The sequence below is a fragment of the Micromys minutus genome (genome assembly GCF_963924665.1).
Source record: "Micromys minutus genome assembly, chromosome: 3".
In the NCBI taxonomy this organism is placed as follows: domain Eukaryota; kingdom Metazoa; phylum Chordata; class Mammalia; order Rodentia; family Muridae; genus Micromys; species Micromys minutus.
Window position 1 is genome coordinate 48207215 of NC_137972.1, and position 20099 is coordinate 48227313.

General features: G+C 45.3%; 1 protein-coding gene across 3 annotated transcripts in view; it reads left to right on the top strand.

Annotated features, from left to right (window-relative positions):
* The window catches only part of FRMD4B (FERM domain containing 4B), a 221295-nt gene that overhangs the window by 102850 nt on the left and 98346 nt on the right, over nucleotides 1-20099 (top strand). For all 3 annotated transcript variants that reach the window (XM_080913704.1, XM_080913703.1, XM_080913705.1), the window contains exon 4: nucleotides 5963-6055. In XM_080913704.1, the coding sequence (XP_080769830.1) occupies nucleotides 5963-6055 (93 nt within the window). The remainder of the gene's footprint in view (nucleotides 1-5962; nucleotides 6056-20099) is intronic.

The following is a 20099-nucleotide window of genomic DNA, read 5'->3' on the forward strand; positions in this document are numbered from 1 at the left end:
AAGCTTCAGGCAAGCCAGGCTGGGGAGCTGGAGAAAGAAACAAGGAAAGAAACCTCCAAACGTGTTTAGAAATGTGTGTACGTCTGCAGTTTATGTTACGTGTCTTTGTGAATGGGTGGTAACGTTTCCCAATTCACTCCATGGGTCAGTAATGGAAATACCAGTCGTTATTCACAAGTACCAAGAAATTAATTTAATGTTTTGATGTTCATGGCTAGACAGTTTAAAGTCCAGTTTGTGACTTACTTTCATATATGTCGTTGAATATTGAATTAATCTTTACCTACAATCTAAGTCTCATTCATGTTGCCTGGGGGGTTTTTGTTTGTTTTTGTTTTTTCCCATTTATCTTTATTCTTCATGTTAATATGTTGGTGTATGTGTATGTGTATGTGTGTGTGTGTGTGTGTGTGTGTGTGTGTGTGTGTGTGTGTATCCCTGTCTGTATTATATCAACTTAGTTTGTCTGTATGTGGTCTGATATTTTATGAGCGGCATCCTTTCCTTTTCTGAAGATATTTTCCTTAAATACTAAAGCCCAAGAGCTTGTGTTCCAGACACAAAATATGCCGGCCAACCACGACATTCTTATCATAACTTTCTCTATTCGAGCAGTTTTTCAGCTGTCCCGTTAGAACAGGTGGAAAATAACCTCAAGAATGAGTTAATTTGTTTTTAACACCTTGTTTTCTGTAATGTTTCCTAACTCAGGGCTTCTAGGAAGTCTAAACAAAACTGTCAACTCTGGCTGCTAACCCCAAATGAACAAGATGCTTGTGTAGAGACATACAAACCCCAGAAAAACCTCGAGCCTGACTCAGAATGTTTACTGAAGATGACTCATCCAAAGCAGGGGGAAATGCAGCGGACGTTGCCCTCTTACTCGGTCACCCAAATATGTGTTCACCCAATAGCTGGTGGGGAGGCACTTGATTGTCTGCCCTCTGCTGGATAAAAGGGGAAATATGTGTAATCCCAGCACCTGGAAGGTGAAAGAGGTGTACCTTAAACTCTAGGCCAGCCTCAGCAACATATGAAACTCTGTCAAGGAAAAGGGGGGTCTGGGGTGAGGGCTCACTGGGTAAGAGAGCTTGCTGCACAGTTATGAAGACCTGAGTTCTAATCCCTAGGATCCACGTAAGAAACAGCCTGGACACATTCATCTGTAACCTTAGCACTGCATAAGGAGAAAAGAGGATTGCTGGGACTTGTTCATGGACAGCCTAACTCCAGATTCAGTAACAAAGCCTACCCAAGGGAGTAAGACCGAGAGTTATAAATAAAGCAAAATGCCCACCGCTTTCTTCTGGTCTCTGCACACATGTGTGAAAACACACCACAAACACACACATCACACGCACATACCAGAAAGAGAATGGCCCAGTATGCATGATTTCCTTAGAGGACTTAAGCCGTCACCTTCCTTGTCTACCCTGGGATTGTAGACTTCTTTCCAATCTCCTTTTCTTGGACCACAGAAGTCAAACCGTAAGTTTTCCTAGGTCCCTGTGTGCCCCGGCTCCCCTACAGGTAACCAGCAACAGCTAATGTCAGAACTACAACCAGCTGGAGAAGGTGTCTCCTGGCTCTGCCTGTGTTTATTTTCAGAAGTGCGACTTGGTCTTTTCTGTGAGACGAAAGGTCTTGGCCATTTCCACCTTTCCGGGGAACAGGCCTGGAAATGTATTTATGTCTAAGGGTGTCTCCTCGGAAAGTCTTGGTCACAAGCCTGGTTCTTTGTCTGGTAAATATTTTTGGAAGGCGTTTCGCCCCAGCACTCTGTCCACCCCCTTGAAGCCCACAAGTCAGATCCCTCCCTTTCAGGGCACTCACTGGCTGAGCTGCATTCTTCCATCCTTGATGCCACATCAGCCTTTAGACTGTGGTAAACTGAACAAAGGAAGGCACAGCTGCAAGGGACAGTGTCAATGACTGTCTTTACCCCAGCTCAGGGAGCCAGAAAGGGGCCGGGGACCACAGTTATATAAGGAAGGCAGCAAAGCTGACCAAGTAAAGCAGGTCCCTGACAGAGGAATCTAAGGCTGCTCTATGTGCAGGGCTGTCTTCCACCTCTAGAGGGCAGCCTCAGCCCTGCTTTCCCACAAGGGGCCCTTCCTATCACCTCCCTTCATCCATTTGGAAAAACTTTGCTGAGTGACTGTTGATGAAGAAATAACAGAGAAGCTTTGCACCACAATAGCTTTGGGTCTCTGTCCTTCCTGGTAGATGATGGGCTTCCACTGTATAGAGTGTGGACTTATGGTTTGAGTGCTTGTCTATTGTTTGTTTGTTTGGCTGGCTGGTTTAGTCAGTGAATTAGTTAGTTTGTTTGTATGTTTAAGTTAACTAGATTTTATACTTATTGATGAAAACAACAACAGCAAGATAAAAGTCTTAAATAAACTTTATTACATCTTTGTATTTAGGCATAAGTAATTTTCTTTTTATTCCTCGGGGTTTTCATTTAGTTGAAAGGACTATAAGTACACTTTTAAAATAAAAATTGAAAAATATAATATGCGTATTAGTGGTACATGCCTGTACTCTCAGCCCTTCAGAAACTGAGGCAGGAGGATCATGAGATTGAGGCTGACATGAACTGCATGTAGAATCCAAGGCCAGAGTCTTCATGACAGGAAGGCCAGTCTCAATTATAAACAGTAGAATCTGGGTGCTGGGTTGGAGATAGAGCTCATGTCAGAGCTCTTGCCTAGCATGCACAATGATCCAACTCCCAACAGAAGGGAAAATGTACATCTCTAATATATACTTTCACGCTTAAGGAGTATATGTCTATTACATATACATAAATATGTCCTTGGAGCATTTGTCGTGGTTATCGACAGTCACTTTTGTTATCGTCCAGAGAGGTAACTGGTACCCACACCTTGTTCTCTATCTGTCCAGAATTCTATATTCAACTTTCCCTCCATGTTTAAATACAGCTTGCCCTGCTTCTGTGTCTAGCCCAGTTGCAATGTGCTGCGTGTGTAGTATACACTTGCCTCATTCATTCTTATACAGGGTTCTATGCTGCTTCACAGAAAACATGTTACACATCTTCAATCATGCCACACCTCCCATGATGGTGTGTCACACCCGCTCAAGGATGAGGCAGGAAGATGGCTATTCGAGGCCATCCTGGCTACACAGTGAGATCCTCTTTCAACTTCCTTCCAAAGAAAAGAATGAGGAAGGGGAGAGGAAGGAAAGGGGGAGGAAGAAGGAAGGAAGGAAGAGGAAGAATTCAAGTTAGTCTGATCTGCCATTTAAAACCTTGAAAAACTTAAAACTGATGGGCCATGTAGTTAAACACTTATTTTTAACTGCTTTGAAGCTGAAGTGTCCTTAAGTACCACATTAAACATGACAAAGTATAATGCAAGAATCCTTTAACTTCCGGCTTTTTTTGTTTTTGTTTCTGTTTTGTCTGGATTTTTCTTGCACACAATATCACTGCTTCTAAGAAACTCTCCCAAAGTTCCACCAAGAAAGTCTTTGTTCCCAGCAGCCGTGTCTTGTAATTATAGAAACAAATACACAGACACTGAGCCCAGTGTTATATAAGGAAGGAAATCCTCTGGTATCAGTTACCGCACATTGAGAGATCTAGGTTCAAATTTTCAGCCCTGACGTTTTTCTTGCATATTTACTATAAAAGATAACATTAATAAATAAAGACTTCCAATTTGGTCATGCAGTAAAGAAACCTCTGAGATGGCTGCCCTGTGGTCCCGTTAGGGGTAAGGGTTTTACTGTGGATAAGAAGAGATACCAGAGGCATCAGAAGTCCAGAGCAGAGAGAAAAAGTCGACTGGACGTATCTATGAGACATGTCTGGACAGGGTTGTCTGTGAGAGGAGCTAGTGAGTGGCAGAGATCGGGGTAGCAGACAAATCGCTGTGAGGACGGAAGAGCCAGGAGGCTAGCTGGAACCTTTAAATGTATAACAGGGACTTGTGAGTGGGGACCGAGAGACTGGAGACAAGCCTGGGCTTTGATGTGTGACTAAGGGTACATCAGTGGAGAGCCATGTCCTCTTTGCCAGAAGCCAGGGGAATGACTCCTTTGTGGGGGCAGGAAAGGCTTGTTTTACAAATGTCCAAGTAACACTGGCTTTTATCTGACCTGACCACCGAAGAAATCCTTTTACAGTTCAACCTGAGCTCATGTGTAGACACATAAACCTAAGAGTTCACAAAATGTACTTGCTTACTAAAGAGTAGCTGTTACCATCTTTTTTAAAAGATTTATTTTGGTGAGTACACTGTTGCTCTCTAGAGACACACCAAAAGAAGGCATCAGATCCCATTACAGATGGCTGTGAGCCACCATGTGGTTGCTGGGATTTGAACTCAGGACCTCTGGAAGAGCAGTCGGTGCTCTGACCACTGAGCCATCTCTCCAGCCCCAAGTGTTACTGTTTATACTATTACTAATTGGGACCACCCATTTATCTGCTTTGTTTCTAATTTCTTAAAACTATTATATGTAGACATATGTGCCTGCATGTATGCATGTGCACCATGTGTATAGAGTGCCCATAGAGAACAGAAAGCATTGGAACCCCCAGATGATTGGCTATAAGCCCCCATGTACGTGCTAAGAACTGAACCCCAGGTCCTGAACAAGAGCAGCCAGCGTCTGTTTCCGCTGAGCCATCTCTCCAGCCCCCCCTTCTACCTACTTACATTGAATGACGGCTTGGAATTTCCCGAGTTTGTCTTTTAATTATTTATTCAAGGACCGAAATAGGCTGGAAAATGTTTTCTAGCTTAGAACAGATTTTGCTGGAATTTGGCATCCCCTTCCCACCACCCGAAATGTCTTCTGAACCTGGATTTAGCATAAGCACATTCAGACGGGCTCTAAGATGGACAGGTCAGGTGAGCGGCCTCGGAAACCGTGTAAACAGTCCGCGGAGCCATAAAGGTCAAGGTCCTGAGAGAACTGTTTATACCTGTGAGCTGAAGAGAGGCTCGGGAGTAAATAAATATTTAAACATCTGTAAGTCATGTGTCCACACAGAGGTCCAGAGGAGGACACTGCACTGCTGGATTTGAATCCCTTCATCTTATTAAACTGGAATCTTCCCCCTGCTTGACTAAAACATGTCACATTTAACCTTTTATATGTGTGTAAAGTTTAATTTAGTGTTGTTCAGTGTCTTAACCTCCCAAAGCGTTTTCCATTTCTTATTTATTCTCTCAGTTTTTATGAATATGTGCACATAACATGTATGGATTTCCATTGGTGAAGCCAGACATTACCAGCTATAGCCAGGCTTTGTTTCCATAAACAGAAAGCAGTGTAGGAAATATGTTGTACTTACTGCCATGTTTTTTATTAAGATTTTAAGTGTTTATTCGTTTATTTCATTTGAGATGAGGTGTCACTGAGTAGTGCTAGCTGACCCAGACTTGCATCGGTCACGATAGCCTCAAACTCACAGAGATCCACTTGCTTCTGCTTCCCCACCCCTTTCCAGGATTAAATCGTACATCAGCAGGCCCAGAGAACCGTATCTAGAAAATTGTTCCAAGCAACTTTGTAAGCTTGTTTTGTGACTGTATTGCATTTCTTTGTATGCATTTAAATAATTATTTTAACAATACCCTATACATTTTTGAATTATTTCCAGACATTTGGCTATCAAAGTGAGTGATTTTTATATATGGGTCGTTTTTTTTTTTTTTAAATGTGCGAACTCCTCTTACAAGCTTCTCCAGTTGGAAATGCTGGCTCACAAGTAGCCGGGTTCAATCGGTGTAACAGAGATTGCTGAAGTGGCCTCACATCTGCTGTATTCTCTGCCTGGTGTGAGACCGTGTGTGTGTGTGTGTGTGTGTGTGTGTGTGTGTGTGTGTGTATGTGTGTGTGTGTGTGTGTACAGGCAGATGTGCCACCACCGTGTGTCACTGAACTTTCTGTGTCATGCTCTGCCTTCGCTTTGTTCTCACAGGGGTCAAGAGAACTGGCTGCAGCTCGACCACAGAGTTCTGGAGCATGACTTGCCTAAGAAGCCCGGCCCAGCCACCCTGCACTTTGCTGTCAGGTATGCGTGGGTGCGCCCTGCATTCGCCTCCTTTTTTGTTTATTTCCATCTTTCACAATTTATAGAAATCAGAGATAGAGAGTAAAAAGAGAGAGGACCCTATAAGAGCATCGCCATGAGAAAGAGATTGCCTAGGGTCTTGGTCTAGGTTACCATAGAGACTGCGTAGAGTTGTTTTCTTTGAAGATAAAGGAGTGAAGCATCTTGCTTTATTCCTCAAAGACTTGGAGTAAATGTAAGACTGAGGGACCTGAGAGATAGATTTTAATGTTAAGCCTGGGGTCTTTTTTTTTTTTTTTAATCAATAAGCTATTAAGTTTCTTCAAATCTGAAATCTGGCAAACATTCACTATTCTCCTTTATGTTGGGAATAATGTGTGCAAGAGATGTTTTACACAACTAAGTTTTACACAATTCCATGTCTTAGTTTAAATTGAAGATACAATGCAAAACAGCTCATAGAGAAAGAATTATCCCAACAGCTCAGAGATCTGAATTGTTTCATGCAGAAATAGACAAAGATAACTCTCATGACTCTAGTCATGTTCCGTGAGCTCTGTTTGGGAAAGCTTCTTTACAGGGTCCTGAGACCCATGCATTTAACTAAATGAGGGATTTTCTCAGGGCTGGCTCACCAGAAACGTATTTTAGCATTAATTATTAGCAACCTGAGAGAAGTGGAATGTTTAAAGACTAACCAACCCTCTAGCCCTCTCCATAGCTTAAGATATGGAGAATTGCCAATGGAGCCTACAGTTCCTTCTGTCGTAGCCCTGCCCCCACTTTAGACCTGATTCAAGCTTTACAACAACTTTGTATTGCTGGTAGATTGTTCATAAAGCAGTTATTTTCGTGAAGCTGATCCAGATGCCTCCACCAGGAAAGGTACTCAATACCAATCCTGGCTGCCTGAATTTGATCCCTGGCTCACTTGTAATCCCAGCCTTAGTAAAGTCAAAATAGGTGGATCCCTGAGGCTTGCGTACACACTTAGTGAGATCCCTTGGTAGTGAGCTGGGTGCATATTCTGGGTGCATAGGATAGGAGCTATTACTCTCTCTCTCTTTCTCTCTCTCTCTCTCTCACACACACACACACACACACACACACATCTCACACACACACACACACACACAAATGCACACACATGCACACACACACAGTGCATGGAGGTGAAAGAAGAAAAGGAACTCCAACAGTTGTCCCGTCTCCTCCACAGGCATGCACCCATACACGTAAACATGTGCACCCAGAATAATTAAGTGTAAAATCATTTTAAATTATTATACAATGATGTTGGAAACCCTACCCCTCCTCCACTCCCTCCCTTCCTTCCTCTTTTCCCTCTTCTTCCCTTCTTTTTCTCTTACTTCTCCTTCTCCTCCACCTCCTCCCCTCTTCTTCACCTCCTCATTTCTTTAATGTTCAGGCAAACTAAGTCATGATGAAGTTTCACAAACAACATTGTTTTCATTATTATTAACACCCAAGAAGAAGGGCACACAGAATGACTTGTATAGGTCTAAATCATAGCTGGAGAGGTGTCCAAGGATCCTATGGAAAACCTGGAGTTTACTGAAAGGGTGTGTTGCAAGGCATGTGTGCCCAGAAGCAAGTGAAAGGAGGCATTACCAGAAGCAAGGAGAATGCTGCCCTAGTCAGTCAGAAAGTGAGGGGCAGTTGGTGTGAATCGTGTGAATACCTATAAGGAATAAAGTTACCTTTGTGAGCATTTCAAACTCTGAAAATACAAAATGAGAAGTTCTCCTCCACTAGAAGTACCTCTCCACAGGAAATATCTCTCCACAGGAAGTTTCTCTCCACAGGAAGTTTTTTTCCATGGGAACTTCCTCTACCTCTTTTTCCTGCCTTGAAGAAAACTGGGTGGGTTGTTTAGTGGCTTACTGTTTGTATCTCACTAAGGATGGGGAAAATGTGTTTCTTTGCTCTTGCATACTTCAGCTGGCCAGCCTCCTGCAAACACACGAACTGCCCCTGGCTATGTTAAATTCTGGGCACTGTCAGCATCCTTCCACATTCATCTTTGTGGACACACACCATGTTTTTGCTGTGTCACAGCCCAGCCAAAGCAATGTGTCTTTGGAGAATCTTAACAAATGCCATTTATTTAGTGACCACATTTGTGTGCCTGTTCTGCAACAGCTGCTGAGATCTAGTGTGTGTCTGAAAATTCCAGAGAGCAGACCCTGCCTCCCCTTCCTGACAGTCTCTCACAAAGCCATGCTATCTTTTGTAGCAGGTTCCTGGGATTCCAAGAGCAGTTGGTGGTGGCTTGTTCCTGGGGCTTCAGCCCCTACTTAGCACGTTATCTCAAGTGTCCTGTAACTGCTTGGTGTTAACTTTCTCTTCTCTGCTAGCATAATTGAAACCCTTATCAAGGCTTTAATGATTCACTTAACTCATCCTCCCAACAAGGCAGTGACATCATCATAGCCTTTGTTCTTCAAGGCAAGCAATTGTTAGTCCTGCTAAAGAAATGGTCACGGAAGCACACACAGAGCAGAACTCTCTAAAACCTGAATGGACTTCACTGAGGTCACAGAGTGGAGGCTCACAGTCCAGGGACAACTAGTGAACGGCTTTTGTCACACTTGTCTGTCACAGTTGTTTGTCTGAGGTTCTCACACCAACAATTGTTGGTGACATTTCCATTTGAGGAAAGAACCTGTCAAGTTGCTTGTATTGGCCAGAAAATGTAACCAGGGAATTCAAACTAGCATTTTTTAAAATTATTTTTTGCTAGAAAAACTTAGGTATTATTAGGCTCACTTGTAATCCCAGCCCCAGTACAGTCAAAACAGGTAGATCCCTGAAGCTTACTGGCCAGCCAGCATATACTGCTTAGTGAGAAACTCTGGGTGCAGGGGTAGTGGATATTACACACACACACACACACAAATAAAACCAAAGATATTATTTGGTTCTTTTGATCTTTGAGTACTATAAAGGCACCTAAATTGTCAAGGGTCCCTCCTGTGGACATCAGGTGATGTGCTGGGAGAACACTGGAGCTCCTAATCCATGGATGTCTAGTGATATACTAGAATACAGAGCACGGGATGTCAACAACATGCTAGGATATAGAACACAGGGGTCTTTCATTCATGGACACCAGTGTAATGTGCTGGGGCATATTAGAGCATAGAGACCCTTTACAGCTGGCTGTGGTGTTTGAATGCTTGGCACAGAGAGTGGCACTAACAGGAGGTGTGGCCTTGTGGAAGAAACTGTCACTGTAGACATGGGCTTTGAGACCCTCCTCCTAGCTGCCTGGAAGACAGTCTGCTCCTGGCTTCCTTTCAGTGAAGATGTAGACCTCTAGGCCCTCCAACACCATGTCTGCCTGGATGCTGCCATGCTTCTCGCCATGATAATAATGTACAGAAGCTCTGAAAGTGTAAACCAGCCCCAATTAAATGTTGTCCATTATAAGAATTGGCTTGGTCATGGTGTCTCTTCACAGTAATGGAAGCCGTAACTAAAACAGAAGTTGGTGCCAGGGACTGGTGCTATTGCTATGATATGCCTGCTGTGATATTTCATACTTTCGTTTGGAAGAATGTGGATTTGGGGACTTGGATTTGGAAAGCACTGGAATGCTTTAAGTGGAGCTTAATAGGTCATTCTAGGAGAAATATGGAAGACATTGGTGCTGAAGGTGATTTGAACTGTGGGGGCCTGGCTCAAAAAGAGGAGTCCAATGTAATCATGTTGAAAAATTTTCAAACAAAGCACTAGCTGTCCCCTTTAGGACCAAAACTTCCACCTCATCCATGGCGCTGGCCCAGGTTTTACCATTATACCATGGGAGAGGGTTCTGTGTGGAGCCCCTCTCTCAGTCCTCCGCCTATGAATAACTCAACACTCAGGGATGTCCTTGCCTGCCTTGTCTCCTGGGCACCTGTCATAAAGCAGGTTGTATCTGAACAAACAGAGAATCAGCATGTATGAAAGATGTTAATAAACCCTTGAGAGAAGCTCACAATTTTTTGTTAAGTTGGTACATTTTATAAATATTAAGGGCCAGAAAACCATCTAGAAAGAACTACACTGTGCCTCAAATAAACATTTCTTCTCTTCTTTTTATTCATCCTTTACTGACCTCTGCCCTGTTTCTGCCGAGGAGAGACAATCATGGATGAGGAGACATCGGTACCATCCTTGTCTGAAAGTAGACAGCCATCCCTCAGTCTATCCTTGTGCCCTTCCCTCTGGTAGTTACTGAGTCCTACCCTGAGTCTGGTCCTGTGCTGGTGCTGGGGTTGCAGTGACAAATGATGGGTACAGTCCTGTTCCCACGGCTATGGGGTGGGGGTGCCTGGCATTTAAAAAGTGAGTTAGGGTGTCTTATGTAAGATGTTCTGGAAAAAGAAAATGCTCTCGGGGTGGAATCCAGGATGTGTTGGTGAAGCCAGGGCTGCTGTGTTAATCAGAATAGTCCAAGCTATCTTATCACAGAAGTTGTTATCAGCAAAAACATGGAGACAGGCAAGACAAGGAGGTATCAGATCTCTGGGGAGGTTCATCCAAGGCCAGGAGACTAGTTAGTAAGCAGGCTGGGCAGTGGGAGTATGGATGGTAGGAAGCTGTGTTTCTGGAGAAAACTCAAAGGGGAGGAGGGAGGGAGGAAGGGAGGGAAGGAGGGAGGGAGGGAGAGTGTGAGAGGAGGAGGGAGGGAGGGGGAGGGAGGAAGGGAGGGAAGGAGGGAGGGAGAGTGTGAGAGGAGGGGGGAGGGAGGGGGAGGGAGGAAGGGAGGGAAGGAAGGAGGGAGAGTGTGAGAGGAGGAGGGAGGGAGGGGGAGGGAGGAAGGGAGGGAAGGAGGGAGGGAGAGTGTGAGAGGAGGGGGGAGGGAGGGGGAGGGAGGAAGGGAGGGAAGGAAGGAGGGAGAGTGTGAGGGGAGGGGGAGGGAGGGAGGGAGGGATGGGGGAGGGAGGGAGGGAGGGAGGGGGAAGGGAGGGAGGGAGGGGGAGGGAGGGAGGGAGGGATGGGGGAGGGAGGGAGAGAGGCTTGGAGTTCAGGGGCAAAGAGAGTAATTGAACAGTTTCTGTAATGAACTCACTGGGGCTCTGGTGTTGAGCAGAATGGAGCAGGTGAGGAGAGGGCACCGGAAGGAACTGAGGTAGGCAGTAGTTTCAGGAGCCCAGGGCAGACTTGAGAGAAGGGCAGGAGCTTTCCTGCATCCTCCATACTCCATTCACCTGGAGATGATAAAAGAGTGGTCCTGTGGGGATACAAGAGGGAACAGAGGGTATGAAATGACTTTACAAAACTTTATCAAGTTCAAGAAGGTGGCCATGCGCTTTTTCCTGTGGGGAAGGTTCCTCTTTCCTGCAATGTAACAAGCCCTGTGGTGGGCAATGGGCTAGACGATTGATATGTGCCACCTTTACTCCTGGGGTGGGCCTGGCAGTCCTACCAATGAGAGAGTAAATGAATCTATGCTTTAGAACCTGGAACAAGGGGCATTTCTGACACAGAGAAGTGATGGAAAGAATTGAAGGAGAAGCATACAATGTTTTATGATGTCAGTATCACACACACACACACACACACACACACACACACACACACACTAAATAAATAAAACTTTGAAACTTTTAAACAAAATGTGAACCAATATGCAATGACCCTTTTGTGAATGGGCATGCTATAATTTATGAATGGGAACTATCTCTATGCAGTGCAAACCTCCCCCAGGTTTCTGGGACCTCCTCCCTGACTGGGGTTGTTACCTTACAGCTGTAAATTATCTTTGGCAAACATAAGCCTCCTTGGTAATGGAGCCCAGATGTCAACATTTGAAGAGCTCATACTAAGTGAGCTATTACCAGCCTGCCTAAATCAGAGTGCAGAGACTTGCCCGGCCTCACTGGAAAGGTTCCCAGTCCCTCAGGGAGGGCAGCAGTCAGGGGGTGGGGGTGGTGCAGACTGGTACCATCCTGATCCACCCACTGGAACCTCAGTACCTTTCACCAGCCTTATCCCCCTTAATAGCTCTTAGGCTCACAGTTCCTTTCCTGTGGGTCTTTTTTTCCTCTTCCTTCCTTCATATTTGCTCTGTCCCAGACTGTACATGTCCTTTCTGTGGCACCCAAACATTGCTGGAGACACTCAGGACTGAGTACTTCTCAGCTTGGAAGGCAATTCTGTTAGGGGAAACAGCTACCATTTTGATTATTGGAACAAGGAGCCTTTGGAAACCTGCTGCATGCTGCTTGCTTTGCCATCGACCTCTGGCCTGCTGTGGACAGGTTAGACCTCTGGAATGAGATGAGCAAGGGCTAGAAATGGTCGAACACACATTCTCTAATTCCAGCACTCAGGAGGTCAAAGAAATAGGATCTTGAGTTCAAGGGTAGCCCAGGCTACATAACGAGACCTTGTCACAAAAGTAAAAAGAACAAGGAATAAGTTCTACTCTAGGGAACATCATAACTACAACAGTGAGCTTCATTACTCTGTTAGATTTTTTAAAAAAACACTTTTTTCCATTTATTGATTTATTAATATATTCATAAACCTCAGTGAGAAGAGATTTATTGTTGTAGAAAGATACTTCAAGAAAATCCTAGGTGCAAAAAAAATCACAAAATAAGAGTATTTAACATGGAAATACTTTTGTGAAGTATTTGAGCACATTAAAAAAGAGTTCCAGGGGCCAGAGAGATAGTTCAGCAGTTCAGAACACTGGCTGATCTTCCAGAGCAGTCAGGTTTGTTTCCTGACCTCATGTATGGGCAGAGCTCACAACTGCCTGTAACGCCAGTTCCAGAGGATCCCACACCCGCACATCTGAAACTCCTTTTTTCTGTTCAAACGATTTATTGACTTTTTTTCAAATGTACGTTGCTGTTTTGCCTGCATGTTTCAGGTTTTGGTGGGTTAAACCTCCGAGTAAAATGCCTTTAGTGATGAATTATTGACACTGCTTTATGTTTTGCCTGCAGTGGGCAGGAGCAAATTATTTGAGAAAATCTGTTTTGTTTTGTTTTTTAATTCAAGTGGGAAGAGTATTTAAAAAGGAGCTGTCCCATGGCTGTGACTGAATAGTGTGCACTACCTCACAGCCTTGAGGAGGAGTGGCAGTCAAAAGGCATGGGGAGACCATCCTTTTAAAGAGGAGTGTGATTAGCCCAAGGAGTAATGGCCTCATCCCAGGCTAGGCAGAGGGTGGCCAGGGGTGAGAATCTTCAAAGCCCCTCACCCCATGTCAGTTTCTTCTGGATGCAGAGCATCCCAGAACCTGGGAGTAGCTGTGAATCCCTTTAATGTCGGCTGTGACCCTGCCACTGGACAGACTGATCTGAACTTACCAGAGTGTGTCTGAGTTTCCACTCATGAGGTTCCACCATTCTAACTCAGGTTCATGAAAGACATAGAATCCCCTGAACTCACTCCCAGACCAGATTCAAGTTACGGATTTTCATTTCTGCTCCTCTATCAGATAGCCAGTTGTTTTAGCCTCCTGTATCTGGTTTTTAAAAAACAAGGCTATGAATGCCTACCTGTTTGTCTGAATCTCTCTCTCTCTCTCTCTCTCTCTCTCTCTCTCTCTGTGTGTGTGTGTGTGTGTGTGTGTGTGTGTACACACAGCCATGTGTATCTCAAAAAGAAAGAAGCCTTAGGGCGCAGTGAAAGGTGAGAGTTAGGGGCAGGGATGTGGCTGAGCTAGCAAAGGCACTTGCCCTGAACTCCTGAGTTTAACCCCCAGAACCCATGTAAAAGGGAAAAAGAGAACCAAGTCCACAAAATCGTCCTCTGACTACCACAAGCATGCTGCGGTAGCCTGAGCACTCCCCCTCCCCCTCTCCCCATTCCCCTCCCTCTCTCTCCCCCCCAACCCCCCCCAAATAGCAAAGATAATAAACTTTTCAAGTTAAACATGTGGTATGCTCTTTCACACAGGGTCTCTCCAAGAACTAATATTTGGGGCCATCTTGTCCGTGGGCTGTAAAGCACTGAGAGGCATGCCTGGCCTCATCCACCGGCTGCCAACACCCCTGCCCAAGCCCTTTATCATCGAAACCTCACCGTCCAGATCCCTCAGTCCCCCACCTTGGACAGCAGGCTTTCCCACCATTCTTGTTCCCGTTCTAACTTTTTCACTTCTCAGGCACAAAGCATTTGGTGCAGAACGGGTACTGTTAATCTATGTGAGGGTCTGTTGGATCATCACGTTAACAGTGATGAAGGCTTCCGATACATGTTAGGCGTTTGTATACTTAAAGCCACAGAGTCTATCTCCACGTGCTGAGTGGGTAAAACAGCCCATTAGGTGATATACAGCCTTTCAGTGTAGAAGATTTGAGACTGTGTGGCTTGGGTCTGACCTAGTCTCCCCTGCTCAGGGTGGAGGGCCTTAGCATTTATCTTCATTAGTCACCACACCCAGCTGTCCTCTCCCCACCAGACATGTCTCTCCTGCTCCTTTTTCCAGTTCCTTGCAAAGCCTTAGCCTCTGCTTGCCCCCAGGAGGTCTACAGGACCCTGCTTTGAAGAGACAAGCTGTTAATAAACAATCCTTAAAGATGTTCACTCTGTCCCTAGCAGGTCTCACCCAAGGTCACTGGCCCTTCTAAAGAACCTGGAAAAACCCCTTTGAGGGGAAGAGCAAGAGGGCAGGTCCCAGCAGGCTCAGCTGGGTGTCCTGTCTGGATCCCATGGCCAGTCTGGACACGCAGGAAGGAGGGAGTACAGTTCTGGCCCTGAGCTCACAGAAGCCCAGAATACTTCTCTAGGGAGTGCTCTAAGACCGCTCCCCTCACAGTGGTGAAAAGAAGCACAGTGCCTCCCCACTTCTGTACTGCCATTGTGTGACAGTAAGAAATGTGATCGAAGACAGAGAGATGCCTTCAAGTTAAATTACAACTCAGCCTTTAGCGTGCATGGCGAAGGAGACCATGTCTGTACTGTAGGGTCATTACCAGCAATAATAAATAGGAATTGATCACCCAATTCAGAATGTGGATTGAAATCTGATGAGAATCTTCTGAGACATGTGGTTACAGTGGGCTATCTATCTATCTGTCTGTCTGTCTGTCTATCTATCTATCTATCTATCTATCTATCTATCCATCTACTTACCTACCTACCTAGCTATGGTGCTCTCTCTCTCTCTCTCTCTCTCTCTCTCTCTCTCTGGTGTGTTCATATGGTCATAGTTGTAGGCACCTGTGGATAGGTGGATGCACGTGTATGTTCAAGTTAGTGGGGGCAAGAGGACAGGAAGCACTTGGCTGAGTGTGCTATCTCCCTGCCAGACGTTGGTTATTCACACTATTGGAGGCAGCCTAGAGAAACTACAGTGAGGCGTGTTTCTCCTGGCCCAGCTCTTGCCAGACATCAACTCAGTATTGTTCTGACTACGAAATGATTAAGAGATTCTAGCGCATTTCACCTCTTGAGAAGATTGTCACAAAAGTCCAGCCAAGACCTTGGTAAAGAAAGAAAACATGCTCACTTGAAGAGAAAGTAAGTCACAGCTGACCAGGCAACCATTTCAGTAGCCATATTTTCCCATTCTGTTTCACAAGGAGGACCAGCCTTAAGAGCCTACGGTGGAAGGTTACATAGGCTACATAGTAAGTACAAGGGCAGCCTGGGCTACAATATAATAATTACTATTGCCATGCAGTGTATGCCGTATAGTGTGTGCTTCCCACTGTTTGCCCCAAGGAAAGAGAGATACTGGGCCCAGACTGATGGCCTGAAGTCGGGAGACAGACCTTTGTAGGCTTTGCAATACAAAAAAGTACCACCCCACCTACAGCATTGCTTGACCCTCTATAGATAAATACCATGACATAAAAATGGTGGCTGTCCAAACAGCTGTTAACTGTTCAAAGGAGAGTCACCCAAGGAACTCCAATGATGTGTGTGTGTATGTGTGTATGTGTATACACATGTGCATATGGAGATCAAAAGCCAACCTCAGATGTTGTTCCTCAGGTGATATCCATCTCAGCTTTTAAGACAGGGTTTTTCAATGTCCTGTAGCTCTCTGGGTTGACCAGACTGTTTGGCCAGCAAGCCCCAGGGATCCACCTGTGTGAAGTGAGTGCCACCATACCCAATTTTTTATGTAGATCCCATGGCTTGAACTAAGAGGGCAACTTCTTTACCAACTGAGCCATCTTTCCACACCCTGTTTTTTTCCATATACCATCTTGCTATCTGACCAGCAGGCCATCTTCCTTTAACTGTAACCTGTCTTTGTCGTCATGGCACTGAGATGTCAGGTTCTAGAAGTCTAGAAACTAAGCAAACCACGAAGAAGGTGAGAATATGCCAGAAGGGCACAAAAATTAAAGCCAAGAACTCTCCAAATAATTCTTCCTCCCAAGAAATTATCTTTCATCATGTTTGTGGTTTTATCTCCAGAGAGACACCTATTCAAAAAGCATGGGCTGGTTCTGAAGCTGAACATCTACCCTGGCCATCAGATTAAAAGACACATGGTGAAACTCCTCATAGGAAACCTACAGAGAATAAACCCCATGTTTTTCAAAATGAGCAGAAGCAATAGGTGTTTGTGAGTCTAGAAAGTCTTCATCCCTGAAGACCGCCTGCACTTTTCATACACCCCCTACACCTGAAGTTGTCACAGAGATTCGCTTGACAGGATGGTGGATTCAGAGAGCTGGCAACTGGATGCCCAAGTAGAAGCACTAACCAGGGAGGATTGGCAGAGGCTAGAGAGAAACAGGATAGGGACTTGTTCGCTGGAAGTAGGATACAGTCAGGGGCCTGCATCAGAGATGAGCCCCGTGTCTGTTATGGAGGGATCTATTCGAAGCTGGAAGCGCTACAGATCGATTTGGTGCTAGGCCACCGGCAATGTGGGTCCTTCAGTTCTCAAAGCCTGGCAAGAGAACTGCTCAGGCTGATATGTCCTCTGCCTGAAACGGCCTTCCTGCCACTGTCACCTGCTGACCGCATACATTCTTTAAGACTCAGCTCACTTGTCCTCTCTCCTGTGGCACTTAGCCGATGGATTTCACTTTGGCAGCGTGCTTCCTTTTATTTATCAGCTGAGTTAATTGCATCCCTCTTGTAGGCTCCCAAGACACAGCTCATAGTGTACTTCATTGAGCTTGTTACTATAGGAAAGAATTATATTTGGGAACATATACATATACTGGGAAGTCTAGTAGCCTCTGTGAACAAGCAAGGAGAGCATAGCATCTCTGTTCTTCAGCCTTCTATGAAGGATAGAGTCAGAATCTGCTTCCTACCGTATCTGGTTTTACTGATGAGCAGAGAGAGAGAGAGAGAGAGAGAGAGAGAGAGAGAGAGAGAGAGAGAGAGAGAGATTCTGTCTGTAGAACACTGTGTAGTGTTTCTAACACTTAATCTGGTTTGTCGGTTGCCAGCAGACAGGTTTCAATTGCAGCTATCATGGAAAGGAACATCACTGAAGGAAAATTAATAGAGCAAAGCCTCTGAGGAGACAGGGCTTCAGTGAGGATGTGGAGGGCAGGAACTAGACAGAGCCATGCGTTGGAGTGGTCCTGGCAGACCAAGTAAGATCCCAACATCTTTGTCGGTCTACCCTTGTTAAATTCCAGAGTGAAAGAATTGGCCTGGACTAGCCTGGACCACACACCTACACACTGGAGTGTATTCTCCTATCCTCCAAGGATAGTCCCTTGCTCAGCCTCACCCGTTCATATCTAGTCAGCAGCCTTCTTGACTTTGCTCATGTGACTCTTCCCAAAAATCAATGCGGTGTTATTGATTCAGATACAGAATTTAAGAAGAAAGTGCTAGGGAGAGAAAGAGAAAATCTGAATGAGAATTGGATTTTACATAGCATGAAGGAATGATTGTGAACTCGTCAGTGTGAAAATCCATTGCGCTTATGATTTTTGTACAGCTGTATTCTGTGAGAGGCACTCACCGTGATAGTCCAGGGTGACGAGTGACAGCATGCCTGAATGACAGTAATCAGCACAGTGTGTTATGGCTGTGTATGTTGCTTTTCCTTAATAATGTATAGTCCTTCATCTTCAGTGACTTTGGATGGGAATGGTGTGACACAACTGCTCCTTTTGAGCCCAGCCGTTTGTCACTTGGTAGCCAGGTCTACAGATCTGAAAGTCTGTATTTGGCCGGTACTTTCTCTAGTTCTCGTCAACCTAAAATGTGGCGATAACAGTATGGGGAATTCTTACCCAGTGGCCAGTTCCTAGAGGGCTCTAGGTAAGTGGTTCCTATTGTCATTATCCATATTGTCATTTCTGTCCCTAACTTCTCCTTCATCTTTCTCAATGTTTGGTGCCAATTAGGTATTTAGTGTTTGTTAAAGGAATAATTTTTAGTCATAAAGACATTCATGTGAGCCTATGATTACTTTGGCTTCCTGATGGTGTGTTGACAATGAATGATCCCTATTCAGCACTGTACTCTTAATAATGTACAAAATGAATCTTTTGGAAAGCAGATATTCCATTGAAGGTAAAGGAGGGATAGAAATATAGACTCTTGGGATGGAGAATAGGTTTGGGATTCTATTGGTATGATGGGGGATTCTGGGCTAGGAGGTCTCTACTCTGAGGGAGCTCTTCCCTCAAGATAGCTCCAACTCTATACATTAGTTCAAGATCTATCACCTGGCTGCTGCCCACAGGTGCTGGCTTTGCTGTTCTGGAGTCACAGAGAAAACATATGTCTATACATGTTAGTACACTGATGATGACACTTGTTTCTCAATGTGTTTATTAACATAATGAGACAGCTGCCATTCCTGAGGGCTTACCTTCCTATACAATTGCTCACCCAGTAGCAGCCAGAAAGAAGTTAACAGTATTCTCAACAGTGTCAAAGGAGGCCAAGTCAGATGTAGCCTATTGTTCAAGCGGGGCTCTGATGCTCCGTGGCTGCATCTGTGAGAGGGTGACAAAAACCCTGAGCCTGTGACTGTTAAACGAGAGAACACATGAAAACACTGAACACAGCCCAGCACACAGCAGGAGGCCGGTCAACAGCCAGGAGGCTGGTGCTGCCCTTCAGTCTCTCACTGGAAACCTCCTTGGGTTATCCTGATACATGGAGTCTAAGACTTTCTGCCAAAGAGAGACAGTGACAGACAGAGAGAGACAGAAAGACACCAGACTCGGTGGCACAGGCAAACCTTTGTTCCCAGAGGCAAGTGCAGGCAGATCTCTGTGAGCTCAAGACCGGCCTGGTCCACACAGTGAGTTGTATGCCAGCAACCATTCATCTTGGTCCTGCAGCAGCAGCCAGCCTGGTCCTCTTCTCCTCCATATCCACCATCCACCATCACAATGACTGGACCACTGTCTGCTTCTTTACCTCCTGCTGTTCCCTCTTCCCTCCAGCTTCCTGCCTGTGGTTTCTGTTTACTGCCTCTCTTAGCCTCCTATGAGTCCTTATCCTTACCCTCCCATTCTCCAAGAGGCCATCTTGGTCCAATCAGAAGCCTCTGTTGGGAGCACTCTCTCCCTCCTAGGCCACTTTGGGAGCACTCTCTCTCCCAGGCTACTTTGGGAACTCTTTCATCTCTCCCAGGCTACTTTGGGAGCGCTCTCTCTCTCTCTCTCTCTCTCTCTCTCTCTCTCTCTCTCTCTCTCTCTCTCTCTCTCTCTCTCCTCTCTCATCTCTCTCTCTCTCCCTCCCTCCCTCCCCTCCCTCTTTCTCTCTCTCTCCCAGGCCACTTCACCAGCCTGCTCCTCATAGTTGTGCTCAGGGTAAAACAAACTAAAGCTATGAAAGACTCCCCAAGGTATCACTGCTGTAGTCCTGGTGAAGGGCAAATTCCAAAGACTGTTTCTCATCCTGTCCAAAGACGGCTCTGTTTAACTCCTACGTTTGTCTCTTCTGGATTTATTCTTCTGCTCAGCAGAAACGTGAGTCCCCTTGGTCTTCAGATGCCATCACACCCCTCGAGCTGATTAATAAAGTGAGGTTGCACAGAGCCTTAGTGGTTAGGATTTCCTGGATTCCTACCATACACAGGCATTGTACCGGCCACCCTCATTTGTTGAGTAAAGTCTTCGGATCA